The 23,742-nt window shown below is 37.2% G+C and overlaps 1 protein-coding gene across 7 annotated transcripts in view; it reads right to left on the bottom strand.

The window, feature by feature from the left end:
- MPP7 (MAGUK p55 scaffold protein 7) overlaps positions 1 to 23,742 on the bottom strand; it is an 87,611-nt gene that overhangs the window by 42,953 nt on the left and 20,916 nt on the right. For 5 of the 7 annotated variants that reach the window (XM_077936807.1, XM_077936806.1, XM_077936805.1 and 2 more), the window contains exons 2-3: positions 15,757 to 15,921; positions 8,879 to 8,997 (exon numbers count right to left, since the gene is read on the bottom strand). In XM_077936807.1, the coding sequence (XP_077792933.1) occupies positions 8,879 to 8,997; positions 15,757 to 15,793 (156 nt within the window). In that variant the 5' untranslated portion in view covers positions 15,794 to 15,921. The remainder of the gene's footprint in view (positions 1 to 8,878; positions 8,998 to 15,756; positions 15,922 to 23,742) is intronic. The other 2 variants (XM_077936808.1, XM_077936809.1) reach the window with 2 other exon arrangements.

Raw genomic sequence — 23,742 nt, 5'->3', positions numbered from 1 at the left:
TTCCTTCCTTATCATTTACGTCTTTTCTTTCAATCCATATGCCCCAAACCCTTTTTAAGCCAAGTCAAAAATGTAGCCATCACCACACCTTAAGGCAACAATATCTATTAATTCATTATCAATTGTATGAAACAGTACTCCCTTTACCTGTCTGAAGCAAAATTTCATTGTATAACCCCAATTTTTTCCTTATCATAAAGACAATCTTAAGAGTGCAATCCTATGCATGTTTACTCATAAGTAAGTCCTACTGTTTTCAATGGAGCCTAATCTCAGGTATATATGCATTCGATTTCATCCTTAATGTATTCAGCTGGCTGCCACCAGTGGGGACAACAGATATGTCATTGCTGGATTATAGTTATAATAGCACTCAGCACTTCCATCTTCCCATTGTTGCCTTCTATATATTTTACACCAGCACTTTATACTTAAGGACTAGTGATTTAAAAGAAATAAAAAATAATTCACATTTATTCATTTTCAATAAACATAGAGTCAAAACTATATACATAAAATATATCTGTAGAAAATTCAAAAGATAATTAATAAAAATTACATTCTGATAAACAAATGAAAATAAAAAGTACTTGTGATGTATCAACACTTCAGATCTTAGCATCTTATGTAATTGTTTATTGCCATTCCTTGACTGAAGTGGTGGAATTAGCACTTTGTTCTGTTTTCATTTTTGTTTACAATAGTATAATAAAACAAAACACAACAGACAGGTACATATAAAACACAATATTTTAAAACTGTCAACTACCTGGCTATACAAAATAAGTAAACATAAAAATGTCTTCATTAATCAGACCATCAAAGCTACACGGGGCAAGTTGTTCTATAAAAAACACAGTGCACTTGATCTGTACAGTGGAACCTCGGGTTTCGAACGTAATCTGTTCCGGAAGACCGTTCGACTTCTGAAACGTTCAGAAACCGTGGATCAGTGGGCGGTTGGCAAAAGCTATTGAAAAACACGCAGCAGAAGCCATTTGACTTCCAAGGCACATTCGAAAATGAAAGCAATTACTTCTGGGTTTTTGGCATTCAGGTTCTGAATTGTTCGGCTTCCGGGACGCTCGAAAACCGAGGTTCCACTGTACTAGAAACAAGGTCTTAGTGTTACAGGTCCAGTTATCTGGAATCAATAACCAGCTGAAATCAGACAGGTGGCTAGAGTGATGATGTTTCGGTGCTTACTGAAAACATTTTTTAAAGAAAATTTTTCCTTGAGGTTTACTCAAGTCTTCTATGGAAGATCAATTTTATATCTGATGAAACTCTTTCATTGTCTTTAAAGTCTGTATGGATGGTTTAATTGTTTTAGTTTGTTGCATTGGTTTTATTATTCTTAGAACATGTGTGCCTATGTTTTATTTGGTTTTAAATGCCATGACACCTGTGAGCATCAGGTTGGCAATCCCTGAACTAGTATGGAGTACACCTTTATCAAGGAAACAAAGGAAGGGCCGTATTTCTGCAGTAATGTAAAGAGAGAAGCAACACAACTGAAGCTTGAATCAAAATCTCTGGAGGGAATGGTAGCTTTCAAGGTTGTTGAACTGGTATTCTGAACTTTCTGGATTAACCAGGTACCATGAGGACTTCTTTCTCTTGCTGCTCCAATATCTTCAAGACAACCCTAGATAACATCTGGAAGGAGGGGAGGCATATACCAGCACTTTCTATCCTTTTTGTTGCTAGCTAAGCATTTTCATCCTCAGCCTAAAGACCTCCAGACATTGAGAAGAAAAGTATGGGTCATTTTCCTGAAGCAAATATGTCAGGATCCCCAAAGCAACAACCTCAAGTGAAGCATCTACTGGCATCTTTCAAAATTTGTCTGCTCAACTGGTGAGCTACCTTGTCTCTCTCCACTGACATATTCTGACAACAGATTTTCCCCCCGCTCAGTTTAAAACCTTGTATGCCTTTTAGTGAAGTCACAGGTCTCGTGCCTTCCTGCCTGTTCGTATATACTTTTGTAGATACATTGCTGATATGGATCAGTATATCCTTGTTCTTGTTGTATTCTTGAAATCTGAATGCTCTCAGCTCCAGGTGATGGAACTCCTTGCATTGTGTTGCAATCTACAAAAACCCATCATTAAGACAGAAAAAAATAACTCTCCACTTGCAGCAGACATCAAGCCACAGGACTTGGAGAAAAGGAGGAGTCATAAATAAACCCTGGTAATTTAGCAAGTCAAAGTTTGCAGACTCTGGGTTAAGGATCTGTGAGGAGGCGTAGCATCACTGACTCCCTTCTCCACTACTCCCTCCAAATCTTCACCAGACTATACCATAATTAAAACTTACGGTAGCACAAAACTTAACCACAGTTAATTCTAACCAAGGTTTACTATTAATCTTGATTTGAAGCTAGGGTATGAAACGACTTTGAAATTCTAGTTAGCCACGGTTAAAAGGTCAGTAAAATAATTGTACTAACCTTTCACTTTCAACATTAACTAAGAATTATTAACTTTAGTACTGTACCATGTTTCAATATGCAAAATGCATATTTAGTTTTATTACTATTTGATTCTGCCTTCTGCTTCAATATATTTGCTTTACTTACCAACAGTAGATGCAGACAAAGAATATATTTCAAGATCCAAATTAATAGGAAAGTACTAGAATGCAGAAAGGCATTATACTTTTGCCCATTTGAACAGAATAGTTTAAATATGGGCTATAAACCCCCCTTACTCCTCGCACAGTTTCTTTTCCTTTCCTTTTTTGATATTTCTGAAAGCAACTTTATACTTTGACTTCTTTGTTCCTCACACAACACAATAAAGCAACTATTATTTGAAATTTCAGAGACTTCATTCAAGTGTACTTTTTTGTTCAGTAAGTAAGGAAAGGTTTTGATGACTTTGCTTATAGGAAGAGGTCCCCTTAGTGGGTAGAGGAAATTCACTTTAAAGCCAAACAAGTCACCCTTCCTCCAAGATAAATTTCCCTGCCCCTTTTTGAGCCAAACTCCCTGCTCAGCTACTGCAGAAAGAATGTCCAAAATTGGATGAGGTTTTGTTGCGCACTTCAAGCTCAAGTTTCTTAGAACTTGTACACTCTTCAGGACATTTCGAAAGCTGAATTAATCTCTTCCATTTGAGATGAGAACATGACGCTTTAGCAATAAACCTATTTTTATACATGCACTGTACACAGAACATTACTAAACCTTGTCTCCTTTAAAGCCCGAGGTCCCTCAAGAGATCTTTAGTAAAACCATATTTTTGTTGTTTTTAGTTTTAAAAAAATGAATTTGCTTGAAGACTTCTTCCCTCTTGGAGTACACTGATTCCTTCCATACACACTATTATTGACATAGCATCAAAGCTAGAAATGAATTCTAGTTGACTTTTTAACCTTGAAACTTGCACACAAAGGTGCTTTCAACAGCAGCCTTAAGCACACCCATTATGTTATCCTTTATTCTAGGCTACAGCAGATTACTTCTACAATCTCCATTTCAATGAAATCCACAATTGGCTTCACATCGCAATGCTATTTATGTTTGGTCATTAGCAGTAATCATTAGAAAACGAGGAGCAAATGTGAACCCATGGCTGCAATGCATTATGTGTGTGTGAGAGAAGGAGGTGATATATACTTGTCTGCAACTTCCTTTATCTGTGAAACCAAGAGCTACTGGTTTTGTAAAGTGGCCAGTGGCGTAGCGTGGGGGGTGCAGGGGGGGCCGGCCGCACCGGGCGCAACATCTGGGGTTAGGGCAAATCCACAGGTTAGGGAGCGCAAATCCACGGGTTAGGGGGCGCAAATCCATGGGTTAGGGGGCGCAAATTACTTGCCTTGCCCCGGGTGCTGACAACCCATGCTACGCCACTGAAAGTGGCCATAACTGAAGAACAAGGGTGCAATACTATAAACATTAATCCAAATTAATTAAACAACCAAATGCTAAATAATGTGTTGAAAATTCTCTCTCTGTCTCTCTCTCTGTTTGTTTGTGTGTAGAAGTTTACTACAGCTTAAAAGTAGTTATAATTATTTTAACTAGTATCTCACTTTCAAAAACAATGCACAATTTTTGTACAATTTTCAATCCAGCAACTTTGTGCTTAAACATTCCTATTTGAAACAGGGTGATTTCCCCCCCTTGAATGGCAATTTGTCACACACCAATGGCAGACACAGCCAACTCCTCAAATAACATAAAAGGTGATGTGCCTCTTGCATCACATTCAGAAAGGGATGTGTGTGTAAAACACAACAATTAAAAAACATGTACACGTAAAATACAGAATTCCACCACACAGATTTTACAATTTCCAGTTCTTCAGCCCCTTGTTAGATGTTAAAACAGAGAACAGACACCACACGTACTGTGCAAACATATCAAAAGTTGACTCAAATGTAAGTTCCATGGATATGAATGTTACTTATTCCCAGAAAACTAGGTACAGGATTGCAGCCTCATGCCACAATTGGCAGCTGAATTAGATTTCTGTTTGAAGATAACTTCTAACGACATTGTGCCATCTGCACAGCAAACATGTTCCACAAAGTAGTAGCTATTTTAAAACATTGTGGTTAAGAAAATTTTGTTAACGAGAATGTCAACTATAAATTAAGAGAACATAAACATGAGAACCACATACTTATAACTCAAAACACAGACCAAATGAAGAGGTCTGTATCTTAAAGTTGGTGTGGTGCACTAGATATAGATATGTAAAGATACATAAGCTACTCTGACAGCCTTTTTTTGGCTAAAGTTATACATGTCGTAAATGAATAAATAAATTGTCCTTGTACCTCCCTATATCTTGTTATGCCCACGCATAGTCAGCTGCAGTTTCACTCCCTGATACAGTCGTACCTTGGTTTTCCATACACATCGAGTGCCTTTTCCTGGAGCCAGCCAGGATGAACTGAAGAAAGCCAAGTTCAGAGCCGCACATGCAACACACACACACACACACACAAACACACAGCCCCCGAGTCAGAAGACAGCAATAAAACTGCCCATTTTCTGTTTGTTTTTTTTCAATCGTCGACACTACTGCCGGAAATGTGGATTTGTTGTATGTGGGCCCTGCTCCAAAAAGAGGTTTCTTATTCCCAGTCAGTCCTCCAAGCCTGTGCGAATCTGCGACTTCTGCTATGACCTCCTTTCCACAGGAGAGATGCCTACATGTCAGTCGTACCTTGGAAGCTTGAATGGAATCTGTTCCAGAAGTCAGTTTGACTTCCAAAACGTTCGGAAACTAAGGTGCAGCTTCTGATTGGCTGCAGGAAGCTCCTGCAGCCAATCAGAAGCCACGCCAGACATTCGGGTTCCAAAGAACGTTCGCAAACCAGAACCCTCACTTCCAGGTTTGCGGCATTCGAGAGCCAAAATGTTTGACTCACAAGGCGGTCGTCCATCAAGGTACGACTGTATAAGTATCTTTCCAGGGTTACAATCTAATTCTTTGAAGGCAACAACCAGAGAGCAAATGAATGTACATCTTTGGAAGTAGGAAGTGTTCTATTCAAATTGCAGGTCACAGAAATGCTTGATGCTGCAGCACTGAAGAAGTTAAGCAAGTATTAATTAATCTGATCCATCCCTTGAATGGGAAACCACTGGCAGCCCCACCCAAGAACAACATGAATAAACTTTTTTTAAAAGTCATCTTTTATCTTTTTGTTCTCAGAGGAATCACAGAAGTGAGTTTTTCAATGCCCATATTCACTGTCAATTATTAATGATAAAAAGGTTGGACTTTGCTTAGCCTTCAGGTGAACCCATGTTTACAATATCTAAGAGAAGAAAAGTGAGCCATGATCAAAGAACTGGGATTTCTATATTATCAGTAGCTGTCTATTGAAAAATGTGCATATTACACTTTTGAAAAATTATTTCTCCTGAAAGGATGAAGCATTCTCCATTCCTATTTCTTTTTGGCTGCATTGCAGCTTCTCTTTGGAACTCTCCCAGCGGCAACTTGGGAGTTGGCTAAAGCTACAGCTGATCCAAAAATATTTTTCTAGATTTTTAACATTTCTGCCACTGATGGATTCCGGGGAATCACCAGAAAGTATGTCACACGTCCCTCTGATTTGCATAGTCCTACTGGCCAAACATATGTTATAAAATCACTTTAGATTGATATTTTCTTGCTAATTAATACAAATATTCTCTCCTACTTTTCTTTATCACTCAAAATGGCCAGCTTTAGCTGTTGTTACATTTTATTTTATGTTATGTTAGATAGAAAAATGATAAATAGCAGATAAAAGAGAAAATGCTGGTGGTCTTGTCAGATGTTTATTAATAAAATGTTGTTATGTTATTCAGTTATTTGTTATATGGACTTCAAAACAGAGCAGCAAGGTGACCAAATTTGAGGATAACACCCATTTATGTAAGGTGGTGAAATCCCAAACAGACTGTGAAGATCCCCAACCAGATGTCTAACAATTAGGTGGCTCAATGTTACCCAATGTCTAAGTTGCATATTGGAGCAATAAATAAATAAATCCCAACTTCACATATAAAATGATGAAAGAACTAGCAGTGACTAACCAGTACAGAGACCCTGTCATCACAGTAGAGAACTTTAACTGTAGGATTTTTATTTATAAAAAAATAATAATCTAGTTTTATGCCAGAAGTAACTAGGAAAGCAACTGAAACCATAATGGCTCTATCTGGAATGCTATCTATAATTCTGGTTGCTTCATCTCAAAAAGAACAATGAAAGAGCTAGAAAAGGGCAGCCAAAATTATCAAGAGATTGGAATAACTTTCCCACGAGGAAAGGCCAAAGTTTAAGGCTTTTTCGTTTAGAAAACTATATGTCCCCCAATGAAGTTAATAGCAATAGATTCAGAACAGACCAAACCAAGTACTTCAAACAATGCACAATTAAAGGAATTAGCCGCCCCAAGATGCATGGATGCCCCCTGGCTTAGAGTCAAATTAAAGCAGGAACTGTAGCACAATCTAAAATAAAAAGGTACTACACTGTGTTCAATGTATGTAACATAACTTGCATAAATAATGGTAAAAGACCAAACTAAACAACATCTATCAAAAAAATATTCAGAAGATATAACACTGGTTGAAAGAAAACACACCATTTTGGCTGTTCAGGATTTTTAATTCCATCTATTTTCTCAACTGGCATTGGGTTATATCCTGGGATTAGAGTCAATCTAGACATGCAAATACAAAGATGCTAACTACACCTTTGCATTTAATGCACCTGTTTTAAATGTAAATAGCAGCCATGGGAAGATGTCTGATATTATTAGGATCACGGGAGGCAGTGAGCAGGGAGTTTAATCTCTCCTCCCTTCCGGTGGTCCTTAAAGAAATCATTCCCCCAAATCTTACATTTGCAACTAGTCATTTTATGTCATCTAGTTTGGTGCAAAGGAGGATTTTTAAAAGGATTAGACAAATCCATGGACTCTCAGCATGATGCTCCAATCAAAGCAAGCAACCATCGAAGTTTGTATAAGCTAAGGTTTTCAATTATCTTCCAGGTAAGCCTCATATGTATCTATGTATTATATCTTGTATTATATCTGTCTAGTTGGGAGAGTCTGTGGCCCTCCAAATGTAATTAGATTCTAACATACTGAGGGCCACAAGTTCCCCATTCCCAGTCTAGCCTTAGGTCAGGGATAGCCAGCCTTGTGCCCCCTTGACATTGATAGACTACAGCTCTCATTATCCTTGACTATTGGCCATGCTGAGCAGGGCAGATAGAAGTTGGAGTCCAACAATACCTGGAAAGCTCTATGATGGCTACCCCTACTCTAAGTGATGAAAATAGGGTTGAGTCATCCAACCAAGAGAAGTTGGAGGAAAACGCTCCTAGACATCTCCATAACTTGGAGAAGCAGCTACATATGTAAAATAACCCAAAGGCTAAAAACCTGAGTAGTGATTCAGAAGCCCAGTACACCCTATTTTTGTGATGTTGCAAATGATTATGGGCACATTTCTTTTGGCGGGAATGCAGCCACAAATGTGTTAAGGGACTGCAACAGAGTTCAATAAAAGCCTTTTCCTTTCCTCTGGGAAAGGAACCTTTTATTCCTGGAATGGGAAGCCAGTGTACTTCCCACTTTCCCATACAGTCTCTCCTCTCTTACCCAGAGGCCCAGCCAACAATGTATTGCAAGTTCAAATTATAGGACTTGCCTTTTGCAAGTGGCTTTTAATGTTAGCTCTCTGTGAAATCGTAATACTAGTGGCATGATTGCAATGATGGACATTAAAACTGTAAAGTATTTTGTAAATTAGAAAGTACTATATACATGAATATTTACCATTTTTCTCTGGACACATCCATGAATTACTCTACCAAGTTTATTTTATCATGATCTACTTGAATATATTTATATGCTGAACACAATTTTCAATGGATGCAAGCCAATTAAAGAGTCTTACTAGAATTTCAGTTGACTTTGTTAAAGGAAATTATTTTAAATTAATGTGGCTACTGAACTGTTGCCATCTTTTACCTCAAAAATATATCCCGTCTAATTTTTGCTGTGAACATTTGTTTGTTTAAGCTAAACTCCAGGCCTTGAATGTTGACCATGAAGGAGTCTCAGATTTCCTGCTACTATTTCGTGCTACCTCATTCTAAACAAGGGCAAACATCATATGTTTGTTACATTAGTGTATACTGCCAAAACATCACTATTAAATGAAATCATCTCTGTATTTTGGGTAGAATCCTTTTAACAACTTCCACCCCTCACAGAAGCACTGAGTTGAAACAAGGCTGTTTTGTTTTCACAAAGAAACAGTTTGATTCCTGGTTTACTAGAGGCTGCTCAAAATGTTTTTCCATAAGCGCTTCTACAAAAGAATGAACATTTAAGTGTGGTTTACCTTTACCAGTGAATGAAGGCTTTTTTCACCAAACATATCCCAGAGGAAGGTCAGGTCTTCCTGGCTGTCCACATGTGGCTGCAGCTGGGCTGGCAATGAAGCCAGCAGCTCATACAAACCTATAAAGTGAAAATAAAACACAAAGTGAAAGCTAAGGGTGATCTCATTAATTTCACTTAACCCTCCTGTGTACCTTGCAGCCTACACCATTTTATATTAAGCAAGTAGTGGGATTGGAAGTAGCCAGCAAAACATTAACGAACCAGAAACAGAAGTTTGGTTTAAAAAGTAGTTACTAACAGGGTACTTTTTACTTTATTAACAGTTGCTAAAGCTTCTATAGCAATATATTTACTTAACACTGTACCAAGAATTCATAAAGCTTTTTGGAAAGGGACAAAACCCAGAAACACATGCATTCCTTTGCTTAATCGTTATTCCATTTCCCTTGATGTTAGAGTGAAATGAGTCATGAATAGGAAAAACATCCTTATAAGAACAGAAAATGGATAGGGTGGTCCATTAAAAAGAGTTTGTGGTTTCTCTAAATACTTCTCACCAATACATTTCTTTAAAAAAAAGAAAGATCTTGGGTGTAATAGATGCACAGAAAATGAATACTTCATTGCTAGCTATTCAGCAGTCAATTCTTTGAGCAAAATCCTTGTACGATTAAGTTATATTTTGTTAAAGAGAGAGTGCATGCATAGGATTTATCCAGGCTTCTCCACGGGGATTAAAGCAATGGCTGCTCCCAGTTATTTGTGGCACATCTCAGAGCAATTTCCCAGGGGCAGACAGTAGCACAGTGTTTTCACAGTAGCATACAGCATAAAACCATCCATCATGCTGCTGTCCAAGAAACATAGCAACATGACTTGCAGCAGCCTTCCCAGAGGAGGTAACCTAGCATGATCAGGTATCAACCCATAGCATATGTTTAGTTTTTCCAGTGGGATTTTTTTTTTTGGGGGGGGGGCGGTTTAAGACGACACAAGTCTCTCCATGCCATAGTCTTTGCAAACACTTATAACCTCCTGGCTAACCCACCATTGTATGACACTACTATGATTTTTATTCTATTGCTGCAATCCTGACTAGACTTCCTAGGAAGTAAGCTTCACTGAACTTTTCTGAGTAAAAATGTTTATGATCAGACCAAGGGCTGTTGCATCACAAGAACAGCTTTCCAAAATAATTTCCATTCAAGCATATTCTGTAAAGCTACTTAGTAATCTATCAATGTGATGATTATATCCTTCGTTCTCATATTTTAAGTCACTGCTACTGCATGATCTTTGGAGGCATCAGATGCCTCTTCTAAAATTAAATACAGCACCTTGGGGGACTGATTTAATGTTTTCCCCTCTTTCCTGGCATTACTTAAAGTATGCTGGAAAAAAACATTCTTTCCAGACATCATTTTCTATGGGCTTTTGGGAGGCAATGTTCATATTTCAAATCTTGCTTTATTTTATACCTACTCTCATTTATGGTGTTTCTTAAACATAAAAACAGGGTAACACTAAAATCACTACAATTTTTCCTAGTATAAAAAGCACTGAACTTACACAAAACAACACCTTGTATCAGGGGCTGTACTCACACAGAGAGATCACAAGTTAAAGGCTTGGTTCAGTAGTTGGATTAACAGAAGCAAAGCACCTAGTTTATAAGATTTATATACAGTAGAGGCTAACTGAACATTTATCAACATGAATATGGTACATAGTCTTTCCACCCCATTTTTAAAGAAGAGATTTAATGTAAATATTAAACACTTTATCAAAAAGGGACTGTAAGAGAGAAATTATGCTGCTGAAACAGGAATAGAAAGTGAATGAAAAATTAGCCCAACACTTCTAAAAACCAACAATTTGGGATTCCACAGTAAGTAGAAAATTATAACCATTTATTTAAAACAATATTGTTGGATAGTCCCATTTCCATTTCTCACCGTTTTTATACTTAATATGACCCAGAGCCTTCATCACAAAAGATTAGTAGAGTTAAGAGAAAAAGTGAAGAGATTTTTGGTGGTCACTTAAGGCAAGATGGTGGCAAGTTTTCAACAGCTTTGCACATGCACTGTCCTTGCTCAAAAAGCAGCAGCTGGTGTGGTGAAGCCTAGAGTGGCTTTCCCCAAACCAATGTTGCTGCAGCTTAACTTAACAGGGTAGAACTATAGAAGGTAAGGGCTGCACAGATACACCAGAGGAGTTCACACAGCACTCTTGCTAGTGTGTCTGCATAATCTCTGCAGCTCCATTCATATAAGCTACAGCAGCACTGGCATCGCCCCACCATGTGGACTGCTACAGCTCAAAACCAGACTGAAATAGCTACAGGAGCAGTTTTTGAACTTTCAGGCATGTTTTACCCATTGCCTTATCTCCTCTGGAACTACTGTGTTTTGAAAATATTGGGGCATGTTCTTATGTACATAGTTAACTCAGAAAGTGCATATGCTAGGCCTGTTGGACATCATTGCTGCCCTACATGACTGAAAAATGCATTCTAGAAGACACCCAAACACCATGCTGCAGCTGAACATTGCACAAAATGATCAGGGAAGCTTGCTTGTTATTAGAGATGTTCTCAAAAAGGAATTACACAGTTCTCTGAAGAAATGTTGATCTATTGAATGCCTTTGTTAATGTGAGGACAGGAATGTGATTTTCACTGATTTTACCTCCCCCCACCCCCATGTTACCTGTACAGTGGTACCTCAGGTTAAGTACTTAATTCGTTCTGGAGGTCTGTTCTTAACCTGAAACTGTTCTTAACCTGAAGCACCACTTTAGCTAATGGGGCCTCCTGCTGCCGCTGTGCCGTCGCTGCACGATTTCTGTTCTCATCCTGAAGCAAAGTTCTTAACCCAAGGTAATATTTCTGGGTTAGCGAAGTCTGTAACCTGGAGCGTATGTAACCCGAGGTACCACTGTATTTAGTAAACAAAGCTAAAAACTTTGAAACTGCCAATTTTGCTTAATATTGCATTTTCATTTGGCATCCATTCATTGCTACTAAGGAACTTATTGAACATTTTGTGTGTGTGTGTGTGTGCGCGCGCGCGTGTGAACACGCACGTTTAAAAATGAAGCCCTTGAACATTTTACAACCTATATAACTGGCCATCATTCTGAAATATTGGTTCATACTAGACTAGTACTATTTTAGATTCAAAATGATAAAACTTTCACATATACTAACTTCATCTTGGTCTTCAAACTGAACTTCCAATTTCTAATACATGAGGAAAACTAAGTGCTTTGTTCAGGCACCAAATATTGGAAAGGCGATCACCAAGTGTTAAGAGAAGTAGAGGAGGCCTTCTTGGTGGTTTACTGCCCTCCAAAGTTCAAGGGAGTTGTCCAGGAGAGGGCAATCTCTGTGGCAGCCTATAAATTGTGGAATTCCCTCCCACAGAGGTGCATCTAGCACCTTCATTATGTGATTTCCATCACATGCTGAAGATGCAGCTATTTACCCTGGCCTTTAACACCTGAGCTTTAAAAATAGTGAAGATTAAGAAAGAAATAATAATATTATTACACCCATCTTCACTTGCACTTAAGTTGAGCTGCATCTCCCTTGTCTCCAGGCCTGAGGAAAATCTTTGAAAACACTAGTTGGAAATGGGGTATGGAAGAGGATTTCCCAGCTATTACACTTGTAGTTGAATTATACACAGGCGAAGTTTCATCTTACTTGTTCAAAGTTTATTATGTATATATGTTTATATATAGTGACTGCTTATTTGAAACACCTGGCCATCTGATTGAAGAGCAGGGTCGTGGTATGCATTTTTAATCCAGGTTTCGATTTATACAGCACTTTGTTCATGAAGCTCAGTTAACAGAATTAGAAGTTCAAAACCTATTACATAGTTTTTCCATGAATGAAAGCCTACTTTATCTGGGACTGATATTTAGATCAATCCAACATTCCTAACAATGCCTGATCCAAAAGTCTTTGGAAGACTTCTGAGAGGTGGATGGAATGAATGATTCCAAAACTATAGGTTGTTCATGGAAGTAGTTTCACAAGGTAAACTGCCTTAAAGGAGGCCCCTGAGGATAAAAATCTAGTAACAATTATTGTAGCACGGACTTGTAAACAGTGTCTACAGTACATCCGTGGTACTGCTTTCCTAAACTTTATTAATCTTATTGAATACATGGATACATTGTCATAACAGTGATTTTATTTTTAAAAGACCTGAAAAATGTAATAAAATAATTCTTACAAATAATGGAAAATGAACAGCACACAACTTTTTCCAATTCTAGAGAGCAGTTTCCGTTACTATTATTTTCTACATAAGACAGCTAGTTCCTAGGAGAAGAATAAATGGCTAAGAAATTGGGGAAAGTGCTCACGTGGTAAACTACTCACTCTCAGAGTCCAGATGCTCAACATTCTTGACATCAGAGTGGAAAAATTTACTGTTAGTCTAGAGAAATTTAATATCACCATTCTTGTCATATCCTTCATAGCTTCATTATTAGAACAAGTCTGTGGAAGCTATAAAGTAGGACTAAATGATAAAAAAATATGGTCACTGCGTTCCATCACTCTTACATATTACAAGAAAGAACTAATCTTGTCAGAGATATTTTTAAAATCAATATTAGGACAAATGGATGTCCATTTACTTTCATTTGTTAAGTAATTTACTACATCAGAATTCTGAACCATAATGCCAAGCTACAACTTCAATATTTTATTGTAACTAAGGGGTAATAAACACTAAAGAACATACACCTAAGCCCAGAACAACATTGTAAAATTTTACTGTATTAATAAAATAGAACACACCAGTCTTTAATTTTTCCACTTTGACAAAAGTAGAATAATCATTATTGTTCATTGATATTTCTAACAGGCTTACATTTTTCACAGCAAAAAATTATTTCACAGTTCTGTAAAAGGATCAGATAACATTTTGTTATACGGAACTAAATATTCAGTAACAAAGATACCTGCATCCTGATGTTTGTTGAAGAAGAAGAAGAGGAGTTTGGATTTGATATCCCGCTTTATCACTACCCTAAGGAGTCTCAAAGCTGCTAACATTCTCCTTTCTCTTCCCCCACAACAAACACTCTGTGAGGTGAGTGGGGCTGAGAGACTTCAGAGAAGTGTGACTAGCCAAGCAGCTGCATGTAGAAGAACGGAGACGTGAACCCAGTTCACCAGATTACGAGACTACCGCTCTTAACCACTACACCACGCTGGCTCCACACTGTACTTTTGCTACTGTACAATGCAATTAAAGATCAGTATCAAGTACCTGAAAAAGGTTCACTCACTTAGCCATTTTAGTGGTTGTATATATGTAAAAATATCACATATGTTTATGCACATAATGGACAATTAGTAACCAAGTAAATTAAAAAAGCTGATTACTACATGCAATGGTAAAGATTGTATAATCAATTTTTAACAATACTACCCACAGAAGGTATTACAACAATACAAACATGAAAACTGTCATTACTTTAGAAAGGAACAATAATGATATTTTTAAAATGAGTACATTACTGTTCATAGTTTTTTAAATCATGGTTTTTTGCATACGGTCAAGATTTGTATGCCAACAGCAGCTTGGCAATATTACAGTAACATTGTGAGGGAGTTCAAGAATAGCCAACCCTTCTTCATTCAAATTAACAAGGCTCTTCTTGCCTAGTATCATGTTACCTCAAAAGAATAGCAACTGGAGTTCTGTTCTATTGGTCAGCTGTGCAAGAGAAGTATTTCTTTCTTTTTTATTTTCTTTCTTTTTTGCCATGAGCTGCTCTCAAGAAGTCAGTCTAAGAATGTTAGGCACAAATCCAATTTATAACACTCATTTCAGAGAACCTTAGGAAGGTCCTTATCATTTTAGGAGTCTCTACACTTTGAATTACTAACAGCATTTGCAGGAAGGTAAAGCAAAGATTCCAGTTTCAATTGCCACAGAGTGGTAATACAGCAAGGAATCAAGCAAATTCTTCAGGTTTTGTCTAAAAGTTTGCTTTTCTAAAATTAAACAACAGAGAAATTGTACTGTGCTAGCAGAATCAAAACTAAGGATATGTACATTCGTTTGCTACCTTATAGAGAAATTTCAGCATATGTCATAACTGAAACACATTCTTGATATCCTTGTGAAGGAGGTAGAATGCAGTTGTTAAAGAAACTACAATAAAACCTGATTGTAAAACCTGCTGCAATTATTGATATCTGAAACTATTACACATCAATTTCCCTTTACTATAGTTAAACAAGTCATAGTTCTTTAATTTGCAACAAAGCTTATGTTAGTCCCCTAAAAGCATATACAAACCCCGGAAAAGAGATCCACAGGTTGGAATTTGCTTCTGCCTGTGCATATAACTTCTTGGATTGGGAATTACAGGCGTGGCTTGGATATGCATCTAAAATAGCATCCAAGTATGGATGTTGTCCACTAGCATGCATTTGTCTTCAACATGTTTATTTGAATGTACATTCCCTACTATATTATAGTAGAGGCAACTCCCCACTTATTACGGGCCCCTGCATGCATAAGAAAAAATGCATAAAGTGGGGAGCACCCTCTAAACATCCCTTAAACACCCTCTCTGCTGCTCTCTCTTTAATCCATACCAAAAATACTGTATCCAAAAATATCCACAAGTAGAATTGAATCTCTGGGGCCAGCAGGAAGCAGGATGTGTGGGAAAGCACTGTGCATATGTGCACAAACATGCAAGTGGTGGGATGCCTGTACAAATCACACACAATTTTTTATGTGCCGCTGTAGATAGAGCAGGACAATATATCCCTATCTACACATAATGTAAAATCTAACAAACTGCAGAAAATTAGCAACCCCAGGACTTATCTACCTGTGTCACCTCCAGATCCAGTTGATAAAGCTGGCATGGTTTAGTCTCTGAGCTGCAACAAGGACACACACTAGAACAGCGCTGGAGCCAGAAGGAGGTAGAAAGTTTCAGTTCAATTACATGCAGCTGAGTTTTCTACGAGATTGAGGCAATTTCATAGCAATCCTGGAAAGAACAGAAACATAACAAATAATTATTAGAATTATAAGTTGCTGTAATTTGCCAATGTATATCTAACCTACTTTAGCAACTTAAAAACTATTTCTTCATACTACGTTATTTTAGGATCTTGAAAATAATATGTACTATCCAGATGGGGTTTCCTTTAATCTAAACTATGTGTAAGTTACAGCCACAAACCAAACAGTTGCTTGGGCTGGTGTAAGGGACTTGTGCTAACCTGGCAGATTATTTATTTATTTATTTTACTATGAGCAACTGACATCCTCACCCCCTGCATACAAAACTGCTTTTCGAATTCCACAGCATTTCAAAAACAACTTCCAATATCGTCTATTAAAGCAAAATATGTCTAAAAACCCATTTCCAAAAGAAACCTGGAGACTGAGCATTTGCCAATTAGAAATGTTTTGGTGTGGTTGTTTTTGTTTTGTTTCTTTTACCATTTGAGTACTTTCCACTAATACAAATATCTATAACCATCCTAACAGTCATCCCTATGGTATGGATCTCAATGTATTTGGTGACAGTACTCACTCCAGAAATGCAGATATGAAATTGTAAAATTTTAACTTAATGAAATTTTTGTTATTAGGATTATTGTGTGCTTCTACCACATGCTGAATGATCACTTCTCTGTAGAATTATCATGTTGAATATTAAGCCACAATTATTAACACACCCCTGCATTAAGACTGGCATAACAAGTAGTGTCCTCAAGTGGAGAGGATGAAGAGAGTTAATTTTAACTTGTAAAAAATGTAATAAACGTAGAGTGACTTTAGCTTTTTCCATGGATATATTCAAATGTATTTTTGTGTCCACTATAATAGCTTAAGATAACTGCAACATTTATTTTAAGTTTTTAATCAGGTCATTTTTGTCATTCCTATTAATGGAACTAGAGGCAAACATGTTTTAATATACAAATGATCACATGCTAAAAGATTACTGAAAAGTAATCAAAGAACTATAATTAAAACCCATCATTTACTGCTGGCAAGAAATAACTTCATTTCAAGCTCATTCTAAAGCACCATTTATTTGTTTGTTTTCACATAATTAATGTCAGCTCTTTAACAGGCTTGTTTGACAGCCTACAAAATTGTTAGACAGAAAACTGGGTTATATCCAAGATAGAAGTTCAAATGTTTCATAGGATATTTTTGCAGAGAGTTTGATTATTAATATTCAATAGATAAATGGGCCGTTTGGGGATAAATCTATGGGCCTATATAACTCTGCACTGCATTGCGGTTATTGTGTTCTGGCACAACTCTATTTACACAGTCTTAAAACAGAAGAAGGCAGAATATCTACACACACATTTTTATTTTTTTTTAAGGCACTTGATGCCAGGCCAAGGACACACTGTACAAGTTTTGAAAAGCATCAATTCAGTTTGTCTTGATGCAAGTGTAACATGCACAAGTCAAAGCTGGAAAATAAAATTTTAAGATCTGGGCCTAAAGAGTCACAAAGCTATCGCAGAATCAAACTAGTTATTGAAGCCAACCACGTCTTTTAAAAATATTCTTTATTTGTTCATCCACTAGTTTTTTAGGTATATTCATTGAACCTTTTATTCCACAGCAAAAGTGCATTATCTATATTAATAAACACCTAGGTTGCAAAATACTAATTGTGATTGCAGATACTTAAGTTTAAAGACCAAAGCCTTAATAAATATATAAAACACTTAATATTAACAAGTGAGGATGCCATTCCTCATTTTTTCTTTATTGTGGTTAAATTCCTTGATATTAACTTTCAAAAACCCTTATTCTAAAGGGTTGTATGGTATGAAGTTATTCCCCTCAGAATCTCTGTGTATATATTAGTGAAAATAAATGACCTGGTGAAATCTTTACCAGTTAAAAGCTTAATATTTTGTTGGAATGAAACAAGATTCTTTTCTCCAAAACTTGTAAATTAAGTTACATTTTTTCAGTGATGTTTGCTTTGGCTAAATTTGTTTCAAAATGCTTTGTAATTTTGTGTCAGAATCCAGCTATAAGTACTGCTGTCTGCTGCATGGAATCGATTTGCTGCAACACAGAAATACCAGCTGTTATAGTATGTCCTGAGAGGGATTACCGAATATTCTTAAATTGAAGTTCAATCCATCTTTCCATAAAAACACAAGCAAAAGCCAGGAACGTAAAAGGAGTATCAAGTGCACCTGAGGCATTTACAATGCCCAATAGGACTGTTAGAACCAGCCCTTTAAAAAGGCTCATTTTTTGAAATTTCATTATTCCAGTTGTACCTTGCTTCTATATCACACTATCAGATTCTTCTGGCAACTACCATGTGGAAACAGTGAAATATGTGAAGTTCAGTGACATGTTGAATTTCCACCAGGCCCTTAGTAACCTCTCAGGCTCCTGTAATACTTGTGACATCTAGTGGTTATGTGGAATGGTGCAGTGGCTTTGATTCACAATATCTAATGACACAATAAGGACCCTTCATTCCCTTCTTCAAAAAATAAAACACATGTTTGGTAGCTTAAGAAAAGGCAACATCAGAAAGTGACAATGTACCTTAAAGAAGCCAATCTATAATATACCAAGTACAATTATTCCTCTACAATAAACAACAGCTGCTCTTGCTACAACATGTGAGCTTCTATATTAGAATGTATATAGCACACTTCCTACATATTTTTCACACAGGTATTTCATATGTCTTCTCAGAAATCCTTGCAACAGCTCTAGCAATACATATGTCAACATTATCCCCATATCACCAAGCTGAAATTTGACTTCAGAACCTAATGCTCAGGCCTTCTATCAACTATGCTACTATCATTTTGGGAACATTGGTGAAATTTTAGAATATGAACAGGATATTTGTTTACTTCAGTCATGCAAGCTGTTTCACACAGCACAAAATACACATACAAGACCACAAAAGTAATCACAGCACTGAATTACTGGGGCAAAATTACATCTCTTTGAGAAGTTTATACTGCTTTCCTACACAACAGCAAGTCTTTTCTTGTCAATCACAAAAGACTTTTTAGGGCATGTTTGAAAGCGACTCGTCTTGTTTTCCCCTGCTGTATTTTGTAACTCTAGTACGTTATAGGACATTTCAGAATTACCACACTTTTCCGTGTATAACGTGCCCCCTATTTTGGGGGACTCAAAATTAAGAAAGGGGGGAGATTCCCCAAAGTTGTTGAGTTTTTTTGGGGGGAGGACTGCCCAGAACTGTTGAGCTATGGGGGGGGGGGGAGGCAGAGTTGTTGAGCTTTTCTTAGGGGGGAATGCAATAAATCGCTCACCCGCCAGACCGACAATGCTGCTCGCATTCATCGCCAAAGCAACCTATCCTCTATCCCATCGCTGAAAAAAAAGTGCACATTGCCCGTCCAATTGCCGCAGCAACAGCCAATCAACACCAGCCCTTGCCGCAGCCACCAATAACAATCTCCAACTCGCGGCAGCAACCAATCCCATGTCCCCACAATGCGCTACACATGTATAAGACGACCCCTAATTTTGAACATGATTTTGGAGTAAAAAAAATAGTCTTATACACAGAAAAGTACGGTAGTTTGCTCTAAGTACAGAACAACTTTGGGAAATGTGGAAATTTTACACACATCCATAAATATGAACAGTTTTTGTCAGCTTTTCCTACAATTTTAAACTAGTATTAAATATAAAATCTGCTCCAGAACACATCTGTGCTTGAAGACAACAGCTGATTTATATGTTACAAACAAGCAGGGGAAAGATACATTGTTCTCAGTTCTTCCTGTCAACTGCTGTGAACTACCTCCAGTACCACAGACACTATGCCCCTGAAACATCAATTGCTATGGATCACAAACAGGAGAATGCTAGTGCACTCACGTCCTGCTTAAGGGCTTCCAACAGGCATCTGGTTGGCTACTATGAGAATAGTATGCTGAACTAGATGGGTCTTTCAACTGAGCCAAAAGGTTCTTATTATATGTGTCATCTGGGGCGCCTAGATTTTGATGCAGCAAAAATCAACAGCTTATGGTATTCAAACTATTCCCCACTTCTAAAATGTATAAATCTGTACTTGAACTGCACCTGGGAAACAAAGCTTGAAAAGCCATTTATTAGAATTTCCCATTGTCACAATTATTTATTAGGATGGAATTTATTCTTTTATATTTCCATATCAGAAAACTGATAAAGTTTGACCTTTGCGGATCCAACTTCCAAGACAGACACACAAAATTTACCTCACCTTAACAAAGCTACAAAACATGATTCTTTCTTCTATTTGAGAAAGTCTAAAATCCCAAATCACAGATAAAAGCCTAAAGCAAACATCTACTTAAAACTGCAACACTTAATGTCTTACTAAGTGGTGAAAACAGAAATCAAGTTCTAAAATGCTTGTTTTCACACTTTTCTTCCCCTGCAGTAAATGACATGGGGTGGAAATTTTTCTGTTTTGTAAGTTCATTAAGAATGAATGTGTGCCAATTACAAATAAATATTAAGCAAGCTTGCCAAGGTATTTAGTTTTGTTTTACTAAAAACAAGTAAGCTAAACATGCTAAATAAGATCACCCTCAAGTCTAGGGCTTCATAGGAAAAACTTCTGGAAAACTCACACTGCCCCCTATTTCACTTGAACCCTCCAAATTCCAATATGTTTTAAGCGAGGACAGTTTGGCACAATGCATATTTTACAATTTACTCTATGTACTACCAGAGAGATTAACAGAATCTGTTAACACAATCCCAGAGACACAAGTATTTAAATTCCACCACAGGACATTTAAAATTTACGTTGTTAAATTACGTTGTTAAATTTATACATTTTCTGAGGGGTTTTTTATTTTGAGGGAATGAAACCGAAAATTGATTTAGTCATTTCAAATGTTATATCTATATATTTCACAGAGAGCGCTTTGAATGCTTTTAAATTGATATGAAAGCAAAATTATATTAGGTCTAACAATTTAGCAAGAGTGCTCATTTGAAGCCGAGGCCTTTTTCATGAATTAATTCAACAAGAGAAGTGGTGAATAGCATCCTGTTCATGCAGAAACAGAATATTTCCTTACGTCTACAGGTTCAGAGCCAAAAGTTTTAAGCATGGTCACAGAGCTACTGACCCAATTCCGTTCTGGGAGCTTAAACACTCATGGAAAGGCAAAAAGCTCCATTCGTGTTTAGTTCTGCTCCTTTTCTATTTGAGAGCATAAAATTTTTATAATATAGTTTCCTACTAAAATAGGAAAATCTAATTCAGCACAATAATTTTTCTAAGTCCATAATGGTTTCAATACAGCATTGTTCATTTTGCTGAAATAACAAAAAGCCAGGAAATGCAAACATTAACTTGGAGCTCCTGCATATCCTGTATAGTCACAGTATACATTTCATAAGAGAAAATAGTACTATGAGGGTGAGGGGAGCAATCCAAGTATGCAACCTCCCACTCCCCATTTAGTAGACTTTCCTAAAATAAAGCATATAAGCTTTCTTTTAAAAAAATTGTTGCTTAAATTTGGCTTACACTTGTAACTCCTACTGTTATTAATAAATATTTAAAATTTGACTCTGGTCACCTGAAGCAGAAATTCCAGTAGTTTTACATTTTCTTCTAGACTGATTTTGTATGAATGGGACTTTTTTTCTTGCCACCATCATATTCTAAGCAGACAATAGCAATGGGGGAGAGCCCCACATTCCTGAACCACAAAAGCACTAAACACCTTTTACTGAAAGAGTTCAAGGGTCCCTCTATATTGGTATTGCTTACACTGATTGGGATCAGATCTCTGGGATTTCTGGCAACAGACATTCTCAGCCCTATATATACATTATATCTTGCTTTTGAATAAAGAAAACAAATAATTATACACAGAAATTTTCCTCTCTGCTATAAGCTATAAGCAGTGTAATTCCTTGTTTCTCAATGGAGATTCAATATATAATCTGTGTAGATATACCACTTTAAAGAGTTTAGTCACTAGGATCTCACAACACACATACCCCATACACACATGTTGATAACCTGCATTAAAATGTAGTGTTCGTAAACTCCAGAGCCTGGATACTTGATAACAACACTGCAAAGGCTAATTGAATTTAGATGAGCATTTATTTGAGTTGTTTTCATTAGGCCATCAGCTCACCCCCATGCTCTAGACCAGTGTTTCCCAACCTTGGGCATCCAGCTGTTTTTGAACTACAATTCCCATCATCCCTGAACCCTGGTCTTGCTAGCTAGGGATGATGGGAGTTGTAGTCCAAAAACAGCTGGAGGCCGAAGGTTGGGAAACACTGCTCTAGACTGAATATGGAAAATAGGATATTACATACTGTTAAAAATATAAAAGAACTGAAGTACTGTAGAGAGAAATGTAAATGTCATGCCCTAGTGGTCTATTTTAGCAGTAGTTTCTTTTGGCCAGAAGAGGGGGCCCACACTCTGTGAGAAGCATAATTCCCTAAACACATTCGCACATAAAGCTGTATTTCTCTAAAGCCTGTCTCGGATAGCAAGTCCTCACAATCACAGGCGACATCTGACTGGCACTATGATCCACTGTGCCTGTAGCAAGTTGACTGGTTACCTCAGCCAAATATTTAAGTCCTAGCACAGTGGGAAGATGAAAAACATTGGAACAGCTGGTCCCCAAATAGTGCAATAGACTTTAAGGCAGCTTGTCATGAAGATTACACAAATGAAAGCCAGTATCAAAGAAGTGTCCAAGATTTCAAGGTAATGTACTAAGCAAATTTGTGGGGGAATGATGAAACCCATACTGGGGGAAACTGTTCAATAATGGCATGAACCTCTAAAACTCTTATACAGATAAATCTCCAGATTCCAAGGTGGCAATCTCAGAGCCGCTAACATTCTAAATGGCTTATGAACAAAGAAATTTGGTGTCCAAGTCAGAGCATGGTGCCCAGTCCATATGTAAGAAGGATAGTACCTTTGTGGAGACAAGGACCCCAATAAAGAGCACTCAGGGAGGTCAATTTAAAAGATCGTTGTGTAAGAAAAATATGAAGGAATCAAATTCCAGCAATGGCATATTTTCCCACCCTGCACAAGACTGTGAGACACTTAAAAACAGGATGTCTAGCAGAAGATAAGGATTTACCCATTTATTAGCTTCTAAGTTCTCTAGCAATGCAAGTTAAGCAATAACTTCAACATACAATAATATTATTGCAATTAACATTAACATAAATTCTCACAAAAAACTGACTAATACATAAATCTGACAGACTGACACAAAAAGCCAAACAATGGTAATTACAACTCAAATTTTATAATATGCTTAAATCACATTGATGAGTGAACCAACCAACCAACTACTGGCAGCAGCAGAGACAATACTAAAATAATAAAAGATATTAAAAGACTCTTTAAAAATTAGAAGATTCAAGGCAAGAAAGAGTTTTTAAGGAGATTTTTCCTGACATCAAAAGGGCATTAATGTGTGCACTAGTTGAGCCTCTTCAGACAGCCACTTCATTAGACTGGCACCTCCCTCACTTTAATGCCTCCCAGTCTGGTGAAAGTCAGACTGACTGCATGTTCTCTCTGCATACCAAATGACTTGAGTGAGGGGGCAAATCATGAACCATTGGTTCTCTATAGAGGGGAATAATATTAATTGTGCAATTCACAAAAACCAATTGAACCTTTGTGCCATATGCTGCTGCTAATGGTGGTGTTGATGTTGCTGATGGTAATAATGATAATAAATTTATTACCTGTCCTTCACCAGCAGCTCCCAGGATGGGCTTTGTCAATTTAAAATCAGTATTGAAAACACATTAGTCA

The sequence above is a fragment of the Podarcis muralis genome, chromosome 12, assembly GCF_964188315.1.
Source record: "Podarcis muralis chromosome 12, rPodMur119.hap1.1, whole genome shotgun sequence".
NCBI lineage: Eukaryota > Metazoa > Chordata > Lepidosauria > Squamata > Lacertidae > Podarcis > Podarcis muralis.
The sequence above is the reverse complement of the archived record's forward strand: the minus strand, read 5'-3'. Positions and strand labels throughout refer to the sequence as shown.